Source organism: Solanum tuberosum, unplaced genomic scaffold (assembly GCF_000226075.1).
Source record: "Solanum tuberosum cultivar DM 1-3 516 R44 unplaced genomic scaffold, SolTub_3.0 scf00169, whole genome shotgun sequence".
NCBI classification, from domain to species: Eukaryota; Viridiplantae; Streptophyta; class Magnoliopsida; order Solanales; family Solanaceae; genus Solanum; species Solanum tuberosum.
In genome coordinates, this window is record NW_006239099.1 from 930,607 (window position 1) to 950,843 (window position 20,237).

At 37.4% G+C, this 20,237-nt stretch overlaps 1 protein-coding gene across 1 annotated transcript in view; it reads left to right on the plus strand.

The window, feature by feature from the left end:
* The window catches only part of LOC107061860 (uncharacterized), a 5,828-nt gene extending 3,387 nt beyond the window's left edge, over nt 1-2,441 (plus strand). The window contains exon 3 of the mRNA XM_015311780.1: nt 1,962-2,441. Coding sequence (XP_015167266.1) covers nt 1,962-2,441 — 480 coding nt within the window. The remainder of the gene's footprint in view (nt 1-1,961) is intronic.
* Nucleotides 2,442-20,237: the final 17,796 nt, after the last annotated feature.

The window sequence follows — 20,237 nt, forward strand, 5'->3', positions numbered from 1 at the left end:
TTATTTAAGCAAAGATTTGAATAATAAGTTTAGTACAACATAATATTGTAGATTCTTTTGTGAATGTTCAATGTGGATCATCATATATAACTGTTATTCACGTGAACCTATGAAGATGGTCAATGAATTTTTTTATTAATTAAATGTAATAATGTTTATATTTATTTTAATTTGATGAGGTTCAATCATGTAATTAGTTGTATCTCACTAATATTACCTTATAAATGATATTTGTTGTGTATATAAAAATTAAACTAATACAAACTTCAACTGACGTTATTACAAGTCATATGAACTTTTCTTCGTCTAAAATACTGAAATATTAAGAAATAGTAAATAAATAAAATAAAAGGGCAATGTTTATATAGTATTAACTATTTTGAAGAAAACTTTCTGACAATCTAAATCACATAAGTAGCTTTTGAATAAAAAAAAAGTCATTTCTTTTTGTCTTTGAGCATACAAAAAAACAAATTTGCGACAATTCTCTTAAATTTTTGGAAAAAGATATTCAGAAGCATATGTCTACATCACAAGAGAAATTGTTAACAAAACAAATAAATTTTAGACTACATCATGTTAACTTCATTTATTGGAACATTACATACTAATGTATATATTAAGAAAAAAATAATTATTATATCATCAAAATTATTTTCCTCAAGTACTTGAAGTTATAGAATATACCCTTTTAGGATAGAACGATTTACTTCATCAGAATAGTGGTACCTCATATTCCGCTAAACTTTTAACTCACTCAACTACAATAAATCACACAAAAATTTTAAAATACAACAAGAAGAAGAGTAGAAGATTAAAAACAATTGTGGTTGAAAAATGAGTGGAAGTCCCTCTATTTATAGTCAACAAAGGGTAATTAGAACAAATGTTTTTGTGTCTTATCTGAAAAGTCATGACCTTTCCGAGAAATTACAACCCTTTGGAAAAGTCACTACTTATTGAAAAAGTCACAACTCATCAAAAAATCACAACCCTTTGAGAAAAGTCACAACTGATCGGAAAAGTCACAACTCATATGAACATATGTTTTTGTGTCTTATATGAAAAGTCATGACCTTTCCGAGAAATCACAACCCTTTGGAAAAGTCACAACTCATCGAAAAATCACAACCCTTTGAGAAAAGTCACAACTTATCGGAAAAGTCACAATTCATCGAAAAAGTCACAACCTAAGTTAGGGATATTATAGTAATTTAACATTCAAGTTAGGAGTTCATGCTTTTAAGGTAATATAGATATAGATATATACTAGATGGACCATGGCCCGTGCTAAGCACAGGCCCACCATCAAAGGATCATGATCTCTGAGAAAAAACAGAAACTGAAATTGAACAATAAAATGCATTCTTTTCCCCTTTCAAGTCGTATGATGACATATCAATGAAGAAGTTGATTGTATATATGTGAGAAACCAAGAGCCTTGAATTTTTTTTGAAAATATATGTTTAAATGGCAGTTTTTTTCTCTGCACTTAGTCTACCCATTAAGAAACATAACGGGTATTTCAAGTTGCATTACCAAAAACACTCTTAAATGCCATATTGTAAGTTCACACATAGGATGATTACTATATATATCTTTAGATCCTAAAGTTTCATACAACTTGAAATTAGCTATATACGCTTGAGAAAAAGAAAGGTTTTTTTCAAAAGCCGCCAGATGGATAGAGGTCAAAGCAAGCAGCTGACCACACCAACAGAGGATATAGATTATACTATCTCCTTTTTAAGAATTCTGTTGTGAACCAAGCTAACTCCGTAAGGGTCTATGGGATATTAGAGGCTTTTATTTGGGATCCAGGCCCAATAACCACTTAACAAAGGACTAGGAGTTAGAAGAACGGTTCGAAACTTTTGCTGTCAATTATCTCTCATCCCCTTTCTCTGTTCTAGTATCTCATCCCCTTCTAGTTACCTTCTTCTATGTTAATATATTTGTAGGTTCATCCGTCGAATACTCCGGGATCGACTTTGATTCCAACACAACTAATTGGATCAGATAATTACGGACTATGGCGAGGATCGATCTGTATCGCCTTACAAGCTAAGAGAAAATTGGGGTTCATAACTGGCACTTGCAGAAAGAATCAATTCAGTGCAGATCTGCATGAAGATTGGGAAACATGTAACGCGATTGTGTTGTCCTGGATCATGAACACAGTGTCGAAGAATCCCCTTAGTGGAATTGTATACACATCTAATGCACATCTGGTTTGGGAAGATCTCAAAGAGCGATTCGATAGAGTGAATCGAGTTCGCATTTTCCAATTGCATAGAGAAATAGCTACGATTTCTCAAGGGACTGACATTGTGGCTGCATATTTCACCAAATTGAAGGAACTTTGGGCTGAATATGATGCTTTAGTGCCTTCACCAGGTTGTGATTGCGCAAAATCGGATTACATCGAACACTTACAGTGACAGAGGTTACTTCAATTTCTTTCTAGTTTAAACGAATCGTATGAACAAGCGCGAAGACAAATTCTGATGAAAACAGTTGAGCCTACATTGAACCAGGCTTATGCCATGATAAGTGAAGATGAAGGACACATGTCCAGTTCATTTGGAATAACAGGAGGAAGAGGTGATCTGATAGCTATGCAGGTTGATCGCGAACAACCATATAGAGGCAAGAAACCTTTCATGCAATGCACACATTGTGGTCTCAAGGGGAATCTGAAGGAGAAATGTTACCAGCTGATTGGTTATCCAGCTGACTGGAAAGGGAAGAAAGTTATGGCTAATGCAGTTGCTGTAGCTAATACAGTTGCTGTGGATACAAATGTTGGCAGAAGTTTTGTAGCACAGGAGAGAGTAACTCCTGGACACTACTACAAAGGTGAACAACCAGGATACTAACACAATGGCCAATATTATTCTTTCACAGAAGAACAACACAAACAGGTTTTGGGGATGTTGCATGCTAAAAGGGACACTGGAGAGCATCAAGGCAATCTGGCAGGTATTGCTACTTCCTTAATAGCAGACCTATATTCTAATGAGTGGATTGTGGATTCAGGTGCTTCACACCATATTACTGCTAACTATAACATGCTAAAGAGTAAGACTGAAATCAATAGTAAGCAACAAGTAAATATGCCTAATGGAGGGCAATCTAATATAACACATATTGGAATCGCAGAATTTCTTGAGAATATGCTGGTGGATAATGTGCTTTATGTCCCAGACTTCAAATATAATTTGTTGTCAGTTTCCAAATTGACCAAGAGCCTATCCTGCTCTGTCACTTTTTCCCTGATTTCTGTGTATTTCAGGATCTTTACAGTGGCAGGGTGAGGGGGATTGGTAAGGAACAATGTGGCCTGTATGTTCTGAAGCAAGATAATCGTAAGAAGGATATGACTACTTCAGTAAATAATGCAGTTGTAGAAAGAAGATGCACTATGGAAATCTATGGCATAAGAGGCTAGGACATGCATCAACTAAGACTATGAAGAGTTTAAGTTTCCTACAAAATAAAGACTTGAATGTCACTGCAAACAATGACTGTCCAGTCTGTCCACTAGCTAAACAGAGTAGATTGGTTTTTCCTATTAGTTCTACTAGAAGCATGATACATTTTGAGTTGCTGCACATGGATGTATGGGTCTTTACAAGACTCCTACCCATGACAACAAACATTATTTTCTCACTATTGTTGATGACCATACTAGATTTACATGGATATACTTGTTAAGTCTGAAAAGTGATGTAATTGTGGTGCTTAGAAATTTTCTATCTCAAATAAAGACTCAGTTTGCATCTGTTGTGAAGATTGTTAGGTCGGACAATGGTATTGAATTTTTTAACAAAAATTGTAGTGATTTATTTACTTCATATGGTATTATTCATCAAAGTAGTTGTGTTCATACCCCTCAACAAAATGGGGTAGTTGAGAGGAAACACAAACATATCCTAAGTGTTGCAAGAGCTCTGAAGTTTCAAGCAAATATTCCTGCCAGATATTGGGGTGAATGCATTGAAGGAGCTGTTTATCTAATAAATAGATTACCCAGTGATGTGTTGAAGGGTCAATCTCATTTTGAACTATTATATGGAAAAACTCCTTTGTTCAGTCACTTGAAGGTATTTGGTTGCATGTGTTACGCTACCAACCCAGTCAAGACTGATAAGTTTGGGGCAAGAGCCAAGGCAGCTGTTTTCTTGGGGTACTCTGTTACTTAAAAAGGTTATAAGCTTCTCGACCTTGCAACCAAAATGTTCTTTGTTAGTAGGGATGTAGTATTCAAGGAACACTGATTTTCTTTTGGCCAGACCTCTTCTAATGAACCTGATCCATTCCTTGATATAAGCCATGTTAAGGAGAATAATACTGATCCTACATTACCTCATCATTATGATGAAATTCATTCAGATCCAGTGGTTACAAATGAAAACATAGTTATTGATGAGACTAGTTCTATGCCTATCGATGATGTTATACATGATACTACAACTACTTGAAATTGTCTTGATATTGACACTACTGTCACTGAGGCTGATGATAATGATGTAGTCTCCTCTCCTAGTGTTGACTATAGTGCTGATGAGGTTGAACAGATGATAGTCCCAAGTTCTCAGGAAAATGTGGCTCCGATTGCTCCAAGAAGATCAACAAGAAATGCTAAAGCACCCCTTTGGCATGAAGATTATATCACTAGCCAATTTGGCAACAAAATATTCCTTGACTGACTGTGTGTCATATCACAAATTATCTAATAATTGTAGAAGTTTTGTAGCAAAAATCTCTGAAGTCATAGAACCACACCACTATAAAGAAGCTTCCAAAGATACTAGGTGGGTGGATGCAATGAAACAGGAGATTAAAGCTCTAGAAGACAATGGCACATGGGAAGTGGTTGACCTTCCAAAAGGTAAAAATGCAGTGGGTTCCAAATGGGTGTACAAGGTGAAATACAAAGCTAATGGAGAGATTGAAAGGTTCAAAGCAAGATTGGTTGCCAAGGGCTACAGTCAACAAGAGGGCCTTGATTATCATGAAACATTTTCTCCGATGACCAAGGTGGTCACTGTCAGAACCATCACTGCATTGGCAGCTTCACAAGGTTGGAATTTATCTCAAATGGATGTTTACAATGCATTCTTGCAAGGTGACTTACTTGATGAGGTGTATATGGAGCTTCCACAGGGCTTCAAAGGTCAAGGAGGGGCTAAAGTGTGTAAGTTGTTGAAGTCATTGTATGGCCTGAAACAGGCATCAAGGCAATGGAACATCAAACTATCAAATGCATTGATAGCTGCATGGTATTGCCAAAGCTTATATGACTATTCAATGTTCACCAAGAGAAGAAGAGATGACATCGTGGTGATCTTAGTCTATGTAGATGACCTACTGATTACTGGGAGCAATGATGATCTAATTCATGAAACCAAAGAGGTGTTGCATCATAAATTCAAGGTGAAAGACTTGGGAGAGTTGAAGTATTTCCTTGGAATAGAGATTCTTCGATCTAGCAAAGGGATATTGCTGAATCAGAGGAAGTATGCTCTGTAGATAATTTCAGACTTGGGCCTAGGAGGAGCAAAGCCAGCATCCACACCTGTGGATCCTAATCAGAAATTCACATCTATTGAGTATGATGAACACACAAGAAACTCAGAGGATGTTCCTTTGACAGATATCACAGCTTATCAAAGACTGATAGGAAGATTGTTGTACTTAACAATTACAAGACCTGACATAAGCTTTGCTGTACAAACGTTAAGTCAGTTCATGTAGACACCTAAGGAGTCTCACTGGAATGCAGCAATTAGACTTGTGAAATACATCAAACAAGAACCTGGAATGGGAATATTGATGAGCAGTAACAAAGCTGACTCTCTAACATGTTTTTGTGATGCAGATTGGGCTGCATGTCCAAACCCCAGGAGATCAGTGACAGGATTCCTAGTGAAGTTTGGAGAATCATTAATTTCATGGAAATAAAAAAAGCAGCAAACTGTGTCTAGAAGTTCTGCTGAGGCAGAATATAGAAATTTGGCCACTACAACCTCAGAAATAACTTGGCTATTAGGATTGTTCACAGAATTAGATATGTTCATCAAGCAACCCGTGGATGTTTATTATGATAGCAAGGTTGCTATACAGATTGCAGCAAACCCCATCTTTCATGAGCACACTAAACATATCGAAATAGATTGCCACTTTATTAGAGACAAGATTAAGGCTGGAATTGTGTAGACTCATCACATTGGAACAAAAGATCAACAAGCAGACATACTCACAAAAGGGCTTGGAAGAACTCAACATGAGTATTTGTTGAGCAAGCTTGGAGTACTCAAAATTCTTCATCCTCTAGCTTGAGGAGGAGTATTGGAAGTTAGATTAGTCGAGTTGATTAGTTAGCTTAATGATTGTGTATTAACAGTTAGTTGGCAGGACAAATGTTAGTTTGTTAGAGATAGCACGTGGGCAGTTGGCTATTTAGAACTGCATTTGTACATTGAGAAAGATCAATACAAACAGAACAAATTTTCTTTTCCAAAATATTCTCTCTAGACTTAGGATCTTCCATGGTTGAATTCAGAGCTTGGACCTAAGCTAAGAAATTCTACAGAAACCTTTCGATGAGTAAACCTAGCACAATAGAATTTCAATGATTTTGTGGCGAGAATCCAGAGTTATGGATTTCCTAGGCTGAACAGTACTTTGACTTCTATGAAATTGCAGAAAACCACAAGTTATCTCTCGCCTTGTCTTATCTTGACGGAGCAGCGTTGACGTGGTACCAATGGCTTTTCCAGAACAAACAATTGGTAGATTGGAAACAGTTCGCTGCGAAAGTGTTAATTCACTTCCGCAAACGACATCTCAAATCACAGGAAGGTCGTTTGGCCAATCTCTAGCAGGTACCCACTGTGACTGAGTACCCAAGTCCTTTTGAGTACCCAAGTCCTTTTGAGGCTATTTCGCCAGGTTTCAGTGAGCTAGATATACTTTCACCATATCTTGCACATGTGCATCCACAAAGGAGCGATATATCCAATTCGTTGTTGCCTCAGAACTTTGATGAGAAATTTGAATACCCGACCAAAACTGATGCGCACAAGATGTACGACTTAAATGTTAAATAACTGCCCCAAAGTATTCACCTTGGCGCCATTAGATGATCAAATCGAAATGTCTGATGAAGATGATATAGATCTTGACATCAGCGAAATCCAACAGTTTCATGGTAGTCCCCAAAGAGATATGTCAGAGAGGTATGTTACATCAATTTCTTAGGATTCTGGCTCTCCGAAACAACAAATTGAATTTGCGTCCTTTGAAGACATGTATCTTCTTGAATTTTTCTCAGAGCATGAGACTAAGTCATTACTTTTGTTGGGATCTATTGACACGTTTTGTTTCATCGCGTATGTTAATTATATGACTCAAGTGTGGGATCCAGGACAACGATGGTGTATGCATTTTTCCATTTTTCTTTTGAATCTTCCAGGGACAGTTGTTGCTTCTTTGCAAATTAATTACAATTACACCCACTTGGAAATGAACACTCGGATTAAGGATTGGGAGAAGAGCTCCAGGGGACTGTTTGCTTTCCGTTCTCAATGCATGAATTTGAAATTTGATGCAAGTTTGGAGAGCAGAAGAATGACACATCCTACAATAAGTCTTGCTAGCTTCGTACAATCATTGTGGTCATTAACTGATTTTCCTACTTCTCTCGCTGAAGATGGTTCCTCACCAATGATGCATGATTATTGGACTTGCGATTTTACCAGGCCATTAACTGACTTTTTTACTGATTCATTAATCAGTTCTCCATATCATAGTTGGAAAATTTCACAGAGAAGGAATTGCACTAGTTTATCCGTGTCATAGCCAGACAAACAGAGAGAATTTCTAGAGGTCAAATTTCTTTTGAAATGATTTGAGTCTTTGATCCTGGAGGAGGTACTTTTGATGTACCAATTCTTGAAGACATGGATGGTGTCCTTTTGGAAATCTTTAAAGCAATAACTAATCTATCTATAAGCAACATGCCTCTCTCTGCCGACAAACATGATCTTCATCAATTGACATTAAAAGTGCTCATCAATTTGATATCAATTCTATTGTATTGGCATTTTTCCACGGCTAACCCTTTGGATGGACAAAATAGAGAGCTATCCAACACAATTGCACAAGCACAGAGATTGAAGTGCGACGTGAAGTTTGCAATTTTAAGAGATATGTATGCATATGTTCACGCAAAGTGGCTAATGCGGTTGAATTGGTGAGATTAGTTTCAATTGCTACTGCTGCTTTAACTAACAGTGGCCTTAGAAACATTGAAGAGCAACCGGTGGAACATGAAGGCCTGACCACTGATGTAATTACAGGAGGTGTGGCTTGTGTTATTCATCTTGGTAATTTAGAATCTGCAAAGGGCACTGGAGTTGATTTATCAGTACTTAAGGTTAGCAACTCTTGGTTTCACTCTAACACTAAAGCAGTAGCTCTCGACTCACCTTCAAGCCTGGACAGATTTACTATTGTATTGTAACGGTGGCTCCACTCGAACCTTGAGGACAAGGTTCATTTTGAGGGCGGGAGTATTGTTGTGAACCAAGCTGACTCCGTAAGGGCCTATGGGTTATTAGAGGCTTTTATTTGGGATCCAGGCCCAATAACCATTTGTTAAAAAGGACTAGGAGTTAGAAGAACAATTATACAAATTATGTCGAATCTTTTGCTGTCAATTATCTCTCATCCCCTCCTCTGTTCTAGTATCTCATCCCCTTCTAGTTACCTTCTTCTATGTTAATATATTTGTAATTAGTATGTTATTACTTTGTTGCGTATATTATACGTTGTAATTTGTATTCAGCCATAACTATATATCTCAGTGTTTGTATTGGAAATCGGGTTTGTTTCAAATTCCACCTTTGCATCTGTAAATAATGATCATATGCAAAATTATAAGCAAGAGGCAAAAAAAAAAAATTAAAGTTGAAATGCATTCAAAAGAGCAGTAGCGTAAAGCCTAGAATTGAGGCCCAATCAGGAAAGAACTATTATATATGCAGTGAGATGAAAGGTGACAATCATTATTATCAATGAATAGACAAATTTTGAGCAGAGACAAACATGAGTTGAGTAACTGTGACTTTTTAAGTTAGAGTACGTATACCCTTTCGACAAAGAAGTCCCTTTCATTACGATAGCAACAAAGAATAATAGCAGATTCATCTGCCAAAAGCTCAATCATCTCTGTAAGGCCATAATTCACATCAATACAAAATTATTGGATTATTTCCTATTTTAAATTAGGAGATCAAATTGTTTGAAATAGTATAATCCAAAATATCTCATCTTTGCAATTACTTTTCTTTCTACTCAAAGTAAACGCAAATGTCCACGTCGGTGAAATTAACAAATTTAAATACTTTCAACAGATGTCAATACAAAAGATAATAGGACTGATATTATAGCAGAAGCTTTTAGTTCTCACACAACATACAACATTGGACCTAGAAAAGAAAAGATTAAAGAAATATTATTCAAGCTCACCTTAAAATGTAGAACGCTGGTAGAGAGACATGCTGGTAGAGAATAATAATCCAACATTAGAGCTTCAATATTTTGTAAAAAAAAAAGTTCAAATACAAAGAAGAAGCGAATCCTCATAAAAAGGTATATTAAGTTGGAGCTCCATGGAATAATAAAACAAGATCAACTGAACATGATAGTACTGTGAAACTCAACTGGAAAATTAATTAAAAAACAATAAATAAAACATATGAGTCAAAAGGCAATGAAACTGATGAAAGCTAGAGATATATTTGAGAAGATGAACTAAAAACAGAGAAAAAAGAGTTAGAGATGCTAGTCAAATGACACGTACTTAGTTGCACAAGCAGATGTAAGGCCAAAAACTGACACATATGTATATTATCAGGAATAGGCACAAATTTTAAATTTTCTGTACTACCTTTTTCATCCCGTTCCTGTCATACAACTTTCATTGCATTTGGTACAATTTATGTAGCAGTGTTCGTACACCACAAGTCCCATTTCTAAATAAGAGTAAAGTAATATATATAGTCCAGAGGCTTCACTAGAACAAACTGAATAAGTAATGCACTGAATTCTTTTCTCCCATTTGGGCAATTAGATAAAGTGGGTGTAGAGAGGTGACCCCTAGGGATTAACACAGCGTCTCTGTTTAGGGGGTGAGAATCATTGTCTTTAACTTCCAAAAGTAATCAGACATGGTAATTTATTGAATAAAAAATTTTGGGAAAATTAAATGATCTTTTGTGATACATGTCAAGAAATAAAGGATACAAAGTTAAAAGATAATATCGTAGTATAAAAATAATCGTACAACAGAAAATGGACTTGATTAACAATCGTGAAAAAAATTCTATCATAATCACCATTGGAAGGTCCATAATCCTTGTGACATGAGCGATCCTAATTCCTTCAAAAACTCCCTTTACAAGCTCGGAGCTATTGGAATCCATGGATGTCACTTAATTTGAACAAAAATGGAGCTAGTTTTGAGGGCTTTAGTCTTATGGATTGGCTGGACTTTCATATATACATATATATATATATATATATATATATATACTAGTTTTACGGCACGTGTGTATCATATTATATAGTATATGATGTTGTAAAATAGAATTAATATGACTAGATTAAAGTTTTTTAGTAAATAATTATAAATTGAAAGAACAATGGTCAAGTGCTTTTAAATGATTAATACAGATAGTCATAAAGTTAATTATTTTTTGAGACCAAAATGATTAGATTTCATTGAAACATTTCAAAATACATTCAAAATTTAAATATGGTGATAAAGTGACATTTATTTAGTACTATTTTTTTTACTTTACTCAATTGTGAAAATAAACTTAACCAGCAAAATAGAAAAATAATATCAATATAAAAAAGGTCACCAATAGCATTTCCTCTTGAGGTTATGACTATAAATGATGGACACCATTTAAGTACAATTTTTCTCTTAAATATTAATACTTCAAATTTGAGATGTGCATGACACTAATAACTATTACCATAAATAGTGTAATATTTTATCTTTATACGTAATATATCTTTTACAAAATACTATTACTCAATTTTTATATAGCTTGCAAGGAGTGTATCTTGTGACATAACATTTTCTTAGATCAAAATGAACACAAATAACAGGAAATTCATATTTAAAAAAATTCAACACAATATAAATATAAAAAAGAATAAATATATAGAACAATTCATAGCCAATGAAGAAGGAAGATGAAAATATATGTTCATGCTATATTCACTCTAGTATTCAATTTGATTGAAATCTCTTGCCACCAATACTTTATTTTCTCCAAAAAATATATTGAAAAATTCATAGCCAATAAAGAAGAGAAAAATATATTTTCATGCTATATTAACCTCAGTGTTCCAAAATTAGGAAGAAACTCCTTCGTTTGAGGTTAAAAGAATAAAAAAAGAAAAAAAAACAAGAAATATTTTACCCAAGTCATGTGCCTTTTTTCGTATTCGTTTATTATTATTGTCTCTCCCACAACTTGATCTATTTATTTTATTAGAAAAATAATCTACAATGTGTGTATTCTTCATTGTTCACACATTATGTGAACACAATTATTAACTTCATTCTCGAATGAAAATACACAAGAAATAAATTAAAGAAACAAAACAAGAAAAAGAAATGAAAATTCCCGCGCACTATATATAGAAGTTTTCTCTGTGAAGCAAAGTTCACAGATAATTGCTCATTTCTTTGTTATGTTCTTTTCTTCTTTAATAGAAAAACAATACCTAAATTCCAATGCTAAGATTGGCTCACCCTTGAATTCGAATGACGATCACTGATCTTCTAAGCGAGGTCTGTCAATAGATGCTTGAAGATGCCGTGTACTCAACAAAGAAAGAGCAAGTGCAGTATCAGTACACAACCACAACGTATGGGTAGGATCACGCGGCTATCCCACTAAATGCAGCATACATAAGTCATACAACATAATAATAACATGCATACACCAAAGATATACAATATCATCATCATTTAATAACAATAGAGCATTTCACAGGTCTCAATTATACAGTTAAGTCAACTCATTGGTCCTCTCATGGAACCCAAACCCAAACTGTTAGCATATCGGAATGTGGTACCCGATCCAATGTTTATGCCGGAACGTGGCAACTGATCCCATATTTATATCGGAACGTGGCAACCGATCCAAGTTAGTGTGTCGGAACGCAACACCCGATCCATTCAACAAACCACAATCACAATCACAATGTACATTCTCATAATCATACAATCAAGTCATGATTCATGACATTCATCATTCATTTATCCTCATTTACAACAAGTGTGATCAATAATGCAACATTCGCATACATACACGTATTATAATGAAGCAAGAACAAACATATATCACAATCATGAAATCACAACCATCACCTACCTCGAAACAAGCTTGAAATCCCTAAGAAACTTGATTCTTCCCTTTCTGGATTCGTTCCACTTGTTATTGGTCTACAAAAGATCAATATAACACGGGAATCAATAAACAATTACTAATTACCCGAATTACTAACAATTCTATCAACCCTAGATCATACTATAATCCCCATACCCAGATTAGGGCTTTCCTCACCATAATTTCCAGATCAAAACCCTTCCCCATCGATAATTACCCATTAGATTACGTTCTATGGATCGAAAAACAGATTTGGGGAGTTCAAATCTTACCTTTAGCCTCAAGAATGGTGAAAAACTATCAACAAAACCCCTGGGTTCGTTCCTTAGATCTCAAGTTCAAAAATTGTAGAATAAAACGTCTTTGGGATTTATTTCCGACTTTAAGTAGCGTCTCCCCGTCATGGTGACACTCACCCTGCTACTGCGGCCCCGCCCTAACGGCAGAAATCCTGCCTCAGCGCTTGCACGGAAATAGTGAGAAATTTTAAGAATTTCAAACCCCTATTTCACAACATACCTTCCACCAATGACACTCAAAAACTACCTGTTTATGCTAAGATCGATTTCGGAAGTTCTATTCGCTTGAATTCAATTCCGTAAAGTCGTACGGGTTCCTTAACGTCTTATATATCTACTAATGTGATCAAATTCATAATTAGATAACCCAATTGTTACCAGATTTCCCTAGACTTTAATGACTCCGATTTCATCCAAATCTGGACTTGGTTGGGAAATTCCAAGTTACTACGAAAAAGTTTTCCGACCCAAAATTTTCCTCCATTGGCTTTTCTATAAAGACGGAATCGGGTCATTAAAATAGATACCAATTTACCCATCACTCGTTTCTGAGTGACAAACTTAGGAATAATAGGCTAATGAAGGAATGGAGTAGTACCTAAATCGACGAACAATTGGGGATACTTGTCTCGCATGTCCTTCTCTATTTTCTGAGTAGCTTCCTCAACCGGACGATGATTCCATTGCACTTTCACGGACTTAATCTCCTTGGTCCTCAACTTCCAGACATCACGACCAAGAATTGCAATCGGTTCCTCCTCATAATGGAGGTCTTTGTCTAACACAATTGAGTCTCACTTAATGATATAATCCCCGTCACCATTATATCTCTTCCACATAGACACATGAAATACCGGATGAACTCTTGATAGGTTAGGAGGTAAAGCCAATATATAAGCTACCGGTCCTACACATTCAAGAACCTCAAAGGGACCAATGTATCACGGACTTAGTTTGCTCTTCTAGCCAAATCTCATCACCCCTTTCATGGGTGATACCTTAAGAAGAACATTCTCACCAATTTGAAATGTCATGTCTCTTACCAAGTGATCCACATACTTCTTCTATCTACTCTAGGCTGCTAAGAGCTTAGCTTGAATACTCCTCACTTTATCTTGAGCATCCTTCACTAAATCAACCCCCAATGGTTTCACATCTCCAGCCTCGAACCATCCTATGGGTGATCTACATCCTCTCCTATATAATGCCTCAAACGGTGCCCTATCAATGCTGGAGTGATAACTATTGTTATAGGAGAATTCACACAAGGGTAAGAACTTATCCCAATGTCCTCCAAAATCAAGCACACATGCCCTTAACATGTCTTCTAACACTTGAATAGTCCTCTCCGACTATCCGTCTGTCTGCAGATGGAAAACGGTACTAAAAGTGAGTTGTGTGCCCAATTCATCATGTAATTTGCTCTAAAACATGGAAGTAAACTGCGCACCACGATCTGAGATGATAGAAAGGGGCACCCATGCAATGTCACTATCTCTTTCACATACACCTTATCCAATTGTTCATCATTATAATCTATTCTTACCGAAATAAAATGGGCTGACTTAGTTAACCTATCAACCACTACCCAAATAGAATCAAACTTCCCCAAAGTCTTGGGAAGACCAACCACAAAATCCATGGCTATCCATTCCCACTTCCATTCCGAAATTGGCTTTCTTTGAAACAAACCTTCAAGCCTTTGATGTTCATACTTCACTTGTTGGCAATTTTGACACTTAGCTATGAACTCCGCTATATCATTCTTCATGCCCGACCACTAATAAATTCGCTTCAAGTCTCGGTACATCTTGGTCACACCCGGATGAATGGAATATCGCGAACCATGAGATTCTATCAATAACTTTTGAATCAAGTCATCAACTCGAGAAGCACAAATCCTTACTTTAAAACTAAGAACACCTTCCGCATCAAGAGTGGTCTCTTGTGCCTTACCAATCTTAGTCTTCTTCTTGAGCTCATTCAAATTTTCATCCTCGAATTGATTTGCCTTGATCACTTCCATAAATGTGGCTCTTACTTCAATGCTAGCTAACACCCCACCTTTTTCTGAGATGCCCAATTACATGAATTTAAACTCCAAGGTCTGAATTTCTTTAGCCAAGGGTCGTCTAGTTACACTCAAGCAAGCTAAACTACCCATAATTACCACTCGACTCAAAACGTCTGCCACTACATTAGCCTTACCCAGATGGTATTGAATTGTGACATCATAATCCTTGAGTAGCTCCATCCACCTTCGTTGTCTCAAATTCAGATCCTTTTGATTGAACACATGTTGCAAACTACGATTGTCAAAAATACCTCACACTTAACACCATAGAGGTAATGTCGCCAGATCTTAAGAGAAAACATTACCGCTGCCAACTCCAAATCATGTGTTGGATAATTCCTCTCATGCACCTTCATCTGACGTGAGGCATAGGCTATAACATTCTTCTCCTACATCAACACAACACCTAAGCCAGAATGTGAAGCATCACAATAAACTATAAAATCTTTACCTTCCACCGGTAATGCTAGGATGGGTGTGGTGGTCAAGAGAGTCTTGATCTTTTGAAAGCTATCCTCGCACTAATTAGTCCATTTAAATGTTATCTCCTTTTTGGTCAAATTTGTCAAGTGAGTGGCAATAGAAGCAAAGTTCTTCACAAATCGACGATAGTAGCTAGCGAGCCCCACAAAACTCCTAACTTCCGTCACAGAGGTAGGTCGAACCCAATTCCTAACCGCCACAATATTTTGGGGATCTACCATTACCCCTTCTTTTGAAACTACATGCCCCAAATATGCAACTGAAGTCAACCAAAATTCACATTTAGAAAATTTAGCATACAACCTTTGTTTCCCAAGAACACCCAGAACAATACGAAGATGGTCGGCATGCTCTTCCTCACTTTTCGAATAGACCAAAATATCATCAATAAAGACTATAACGAATGAATCAAGAAATGGTTTGAACACCCCATTCATTAAACTCATAAAAGTGGCGAGTGCATTAGTCAAACCAAAAGACATAACTAGAAACTCATAGTGCCCATAGCGGGTTCTAAGCGTCGTCTTGGGCGCATCCTCAGGCCTAATTTTAAACTGATGGTAGATGACCATATATCAATCTTGGAGAAAAATGATGCACCTTGCAATTGGTCAAAAATATCATCTATTCGAGGCAATGGATACTTATTTAGAATGGTGACCCTATTTAATTGTCGGTAATCTATACACATTCTCATGCTACCATTCTTTTTCTTAACAACAAAACTGGAGCACCACATGGGGAAGCACTAGGACGAATAAATCCTTTATCAAGAAGCTCTTGGACTTGAGCCTTAAGCTCTCTTAATTCTGCTGGGGCCATGCGATATGGAGGGATGGAAATGGGATGAGTACCAGGTTCTAAATCGATGCAGAAGTCTATATCTTTATCATGAGGCATACCAGGCAGATCATTAAGAAACACTTCTCTAAATTCTGACACCACAAGAATAGACTCAATAGATGGAGACTTAACCTCAACATCCCCAATATAAGCCAAATAAGCCAAACAACCTGCCCCACCAGTTTTCTAGCCCGAATAGAGGATATGATGTTAGCTTGCTTAGGCTTGTACACCCCTTTCCACTCTAATTTTTCCCTTCTCGGAATTTCTAGAGTCACAAACTTAGTGTTACAATTAAGCACAACATAATAGGGGGACAACCAAGTCGTGCCTAAGATTATGTCAAAGTCAGTCATATCCAATATCACCAATTAATCCCAAGTATGATAACCCATAAATAAAATAAGACAAGCACGATAGACATGGGTAACTATGACAGACTTTCCAATTAGGGTAGAAACATGGATGTGGGCATCAAGTTTATCACAATTCATATAAAATTCTGAGTCAAATCTTACGGATACATAAGAATAAGTAGAAGCCGGATCAAACAACACATTAGCCATCTGGTCACAGACAAGAATAGTACCTGCTATCACTGCGTCAGACTTTTCTGCCTCATTCTTGCCCGGAAAGGTATAACATTAAGCCCTATCATCTTGACGGGTGACTTCCCTGCATGGCTGCACTGCACCTCTGCCTGCGTTACCATTTCCTCTACCCCTACGGCCTCACTGATTACCTCCTCGCCCACCTTGTGGACGCCTTCGACCATTATTATCATTTCCCACGGGTACCACTGCTCTAGCCTGCTGCTGCGCGGAATCCAACCCACATGGGTAGGGATAATCTCTCCTCATATGCCCATGTTCTCCATAATTGTAGCAAGTACGATCAAAAGATGGTCTGCCGCCCGTCGAAGGTGCGACTCCCTCGCTATCCTGAATCAAATTATGAGGTGGAGTTCCTGAGTAATTACCTGTAGAGGCGGGCATGGCGGACTGAATTAGTCTGGCTGCAAGTGTTGGCCTCCCTGCCCCTTTGGAGTAAGAGCCTTGAAACTTACTCAACTTCGTGGCCCTTTTTGCCAATGCCTTAGCCTAACTGTCTCGCCTCATCCCCTCCACTTTCTTAACAAAGTTTGTCACCTCATTAAAGCTTCTCCCTGTAGAGGTCATATGAACTGATAATACCTGCAACTCAGAATTTAGTCCCTTAATAAATAAACAGATTCTCTCTTCCTCAGTAGTCACCAACTGGTATATCTAGACAATGCATGAAACTTGGCCTCATAAGCATCCACCGACATACCACATTGCTCCAAAGCCATGAACTCATCTTTCTTACGATCTCTCAAAGTCCTAGGCACATATTTCTCCAAAAATAGAGCATGAAACTGGGTCCAAGTGAGTGGGGGTAAAACTGAAGAGCTGCATTCCATATAAGCTCTCCACCACTGCTTAGCCTCACAATGAAGCTGAAAAGTCATGAACTCAACCCTATGCGGATGGATAATTCCTAACTTATGAAGCCTCTCGTAGCAATCTATAATGAACTCATATGCATCCTCACTCTCGGAACCATGGAACACAGGTGGTTTCAACTTCAAGAACTTAGTCAACATTTCATGCTCATTACCAGTCATAACAGGACCCAACAAAGGACAGAAGAAAGCATCATTACCTCCAGTTCCACCTACCTTAGGGACAGTGATAGCAATAGGAGGATTGGCGGGAGATTGAGTTGCTTGAACAGAGGGAAGCACTCTAGAACCAACCAACTCTTTCAAGAATGACATGATCTGCTGGGCTAACATTGGGTCTATGGGAAGAATACCTGTAGTCTCAGCCTGCACCTCTTCCTCTTGTCCAACCTCCTCAATATTCTCCTCTATCTCTTCATGATGTACGGGAGAGGACTCATTTTGGGGAGCATTTTCTACCGGTACCCCATCTCTAGTAGGCACCACTCTTTCTCGGCCTCTACCACTATCTCTTTCTTTACCCCTGCCTCGACTGCGACCTCTCGCTGTAGATTCCTCAGCTGAAGCATTGATGGGAGCTACGGGCCTGACGTCGTTGAATCTAGTGTTAACCATCTGAGTGAAGGAGGTTAGATACCAATTCGAATCGGCAGATACAACCTGGAATCAAGTTATAGCACGAAAGGAGACAAGAGAAAACAAAGAAATTTCCTAAAGTCCTATAGCCTCTCAAAGAAAAGTACAGACGTCTCCGTACCGTTCTGCAAGACTCTACTAGACTCGTTTTGGTACAACGAGATCAACAAACCTAGGCTCTGATACCGACTTTGTCACGATCCAGACCATCGTGATTGACACCCACACTAACCTCCGGTGGGAGAACCATTTATACTAATTAGCTAACCAACTTAGTCAATATACTAAATCATTTAAAGTTATTGAAGCAAATTTAAATAACTAAAGACTGAAGTTCCCATAAACTTCCAAAATATCTAACAACGAATTGCGGAATTAAATGCCTAGTACCTGAAAGTCAATGTACCAAAACATCTAACAATGAACCAAAAGTCTAAACAAGAAGGGTTACAACCTCAAACTAACGAACTAATAACTAACTAGAAAGTCTAAGTCCCAAATACGGACATAGACGAAGGAGAACTCATGGCAGCCCAGAAGAATTGGCTCACCCTTGAATTCGAATGACGATCACTGATCTTCTAAGCGAGGTCTGCCAATAGCCGCCTGAAGATGCCCTGTACTCAACAAAGAAAGAGCAAGTGCAATATCAGTACACAACCACAGTGTACTGGTAGGATCACGCGGCTATCCCACTAAGTGCAATATACATAAGTCATACAACATAAAAATAACATGCATACACCGAACATATACAATAGCATCATCATTTAATAACAACAGAGCATTTCACAAGTCTCAATTATACAGTTAAGTAAACTCATTGGTCCTCTCATGGAACCCAAACCCAAATTGTCAGCATACCGGAACGTGGTACCCGATCCAATGTTTATGCCGGAACGTGGAAACCGATCCCATATTTATGTTGGAATGTGGCAACCAATCCAAGTTAGTGTGTCAGAACGCAACACTCGATCCATTCAACAAGCCACAATCACAATCACAATGTACATTCTCATAATCATACAATCAAGTTATGATTCATGACATTCATCATTCATCTATCCTGATTTACAACAAGTTTAATCAATAATGCAACATTTGCATACATACACGTATTATAATGAAGCAAGAACAAACATATATCACATAATCATGAAATCACAACCATCACCTACCTTGAAACAAACTTGAAACCCCTAAGAAACTTGATTCTTCCCTTTCCAAATTCGTTCCGCTTGTTCTTGGTCTACAAACGATCAATATAACATGGGAATCAATAAACAATAACTAATTACCCGAATTACTAACAATTCTATCAACCCTAGATCATACCCATGATCCCCATACCCAGATTAGGGCTTTCCTCACCATAAGTTCCAGATCAAAACCCTACTCCATCAATAATTACCCATTAGATTACGTTCTACGAATCGAAAAATGGATTCGGGGAGTTAAAATCTTACCTTTAGCCTCAAGAATGGTGAAAATCTGTCAAGAAAACCCTGGGTTCGTTCCTTAGATCTCAAGTTCAAAAATTGTAGAATAAAACGTTTTTGGGATTTATTTTTTGATTTTAAGTTGCGTCTGCCCCGCCATGGCGGCACTCACCTTGCTATATCGACCCCGCCTTGATGGCAGAAATCTCGCCTCAGCGGCTTGTACGGAAATAGTGATCAATTTTAAGAATTTCAAACCCCCATTTCGCAATATACCTTCCAGCAACGACACTCAGAAACTACTCGTTCACGCTAACATCGATTCCAGGAGTTCTATTCTCCCGAATTCAATTTCGTAAAGTCATACGAGTTCCTTAACGTCTTATCTATCTACTAATGTGATCAAATTCATAATTAGATCACCCAATTGTTACCATATTTCCATAGACTTTAATGACTCCAATTTCGGCCAAATCTGGACTAGGTTGGGAAATTCCAAGT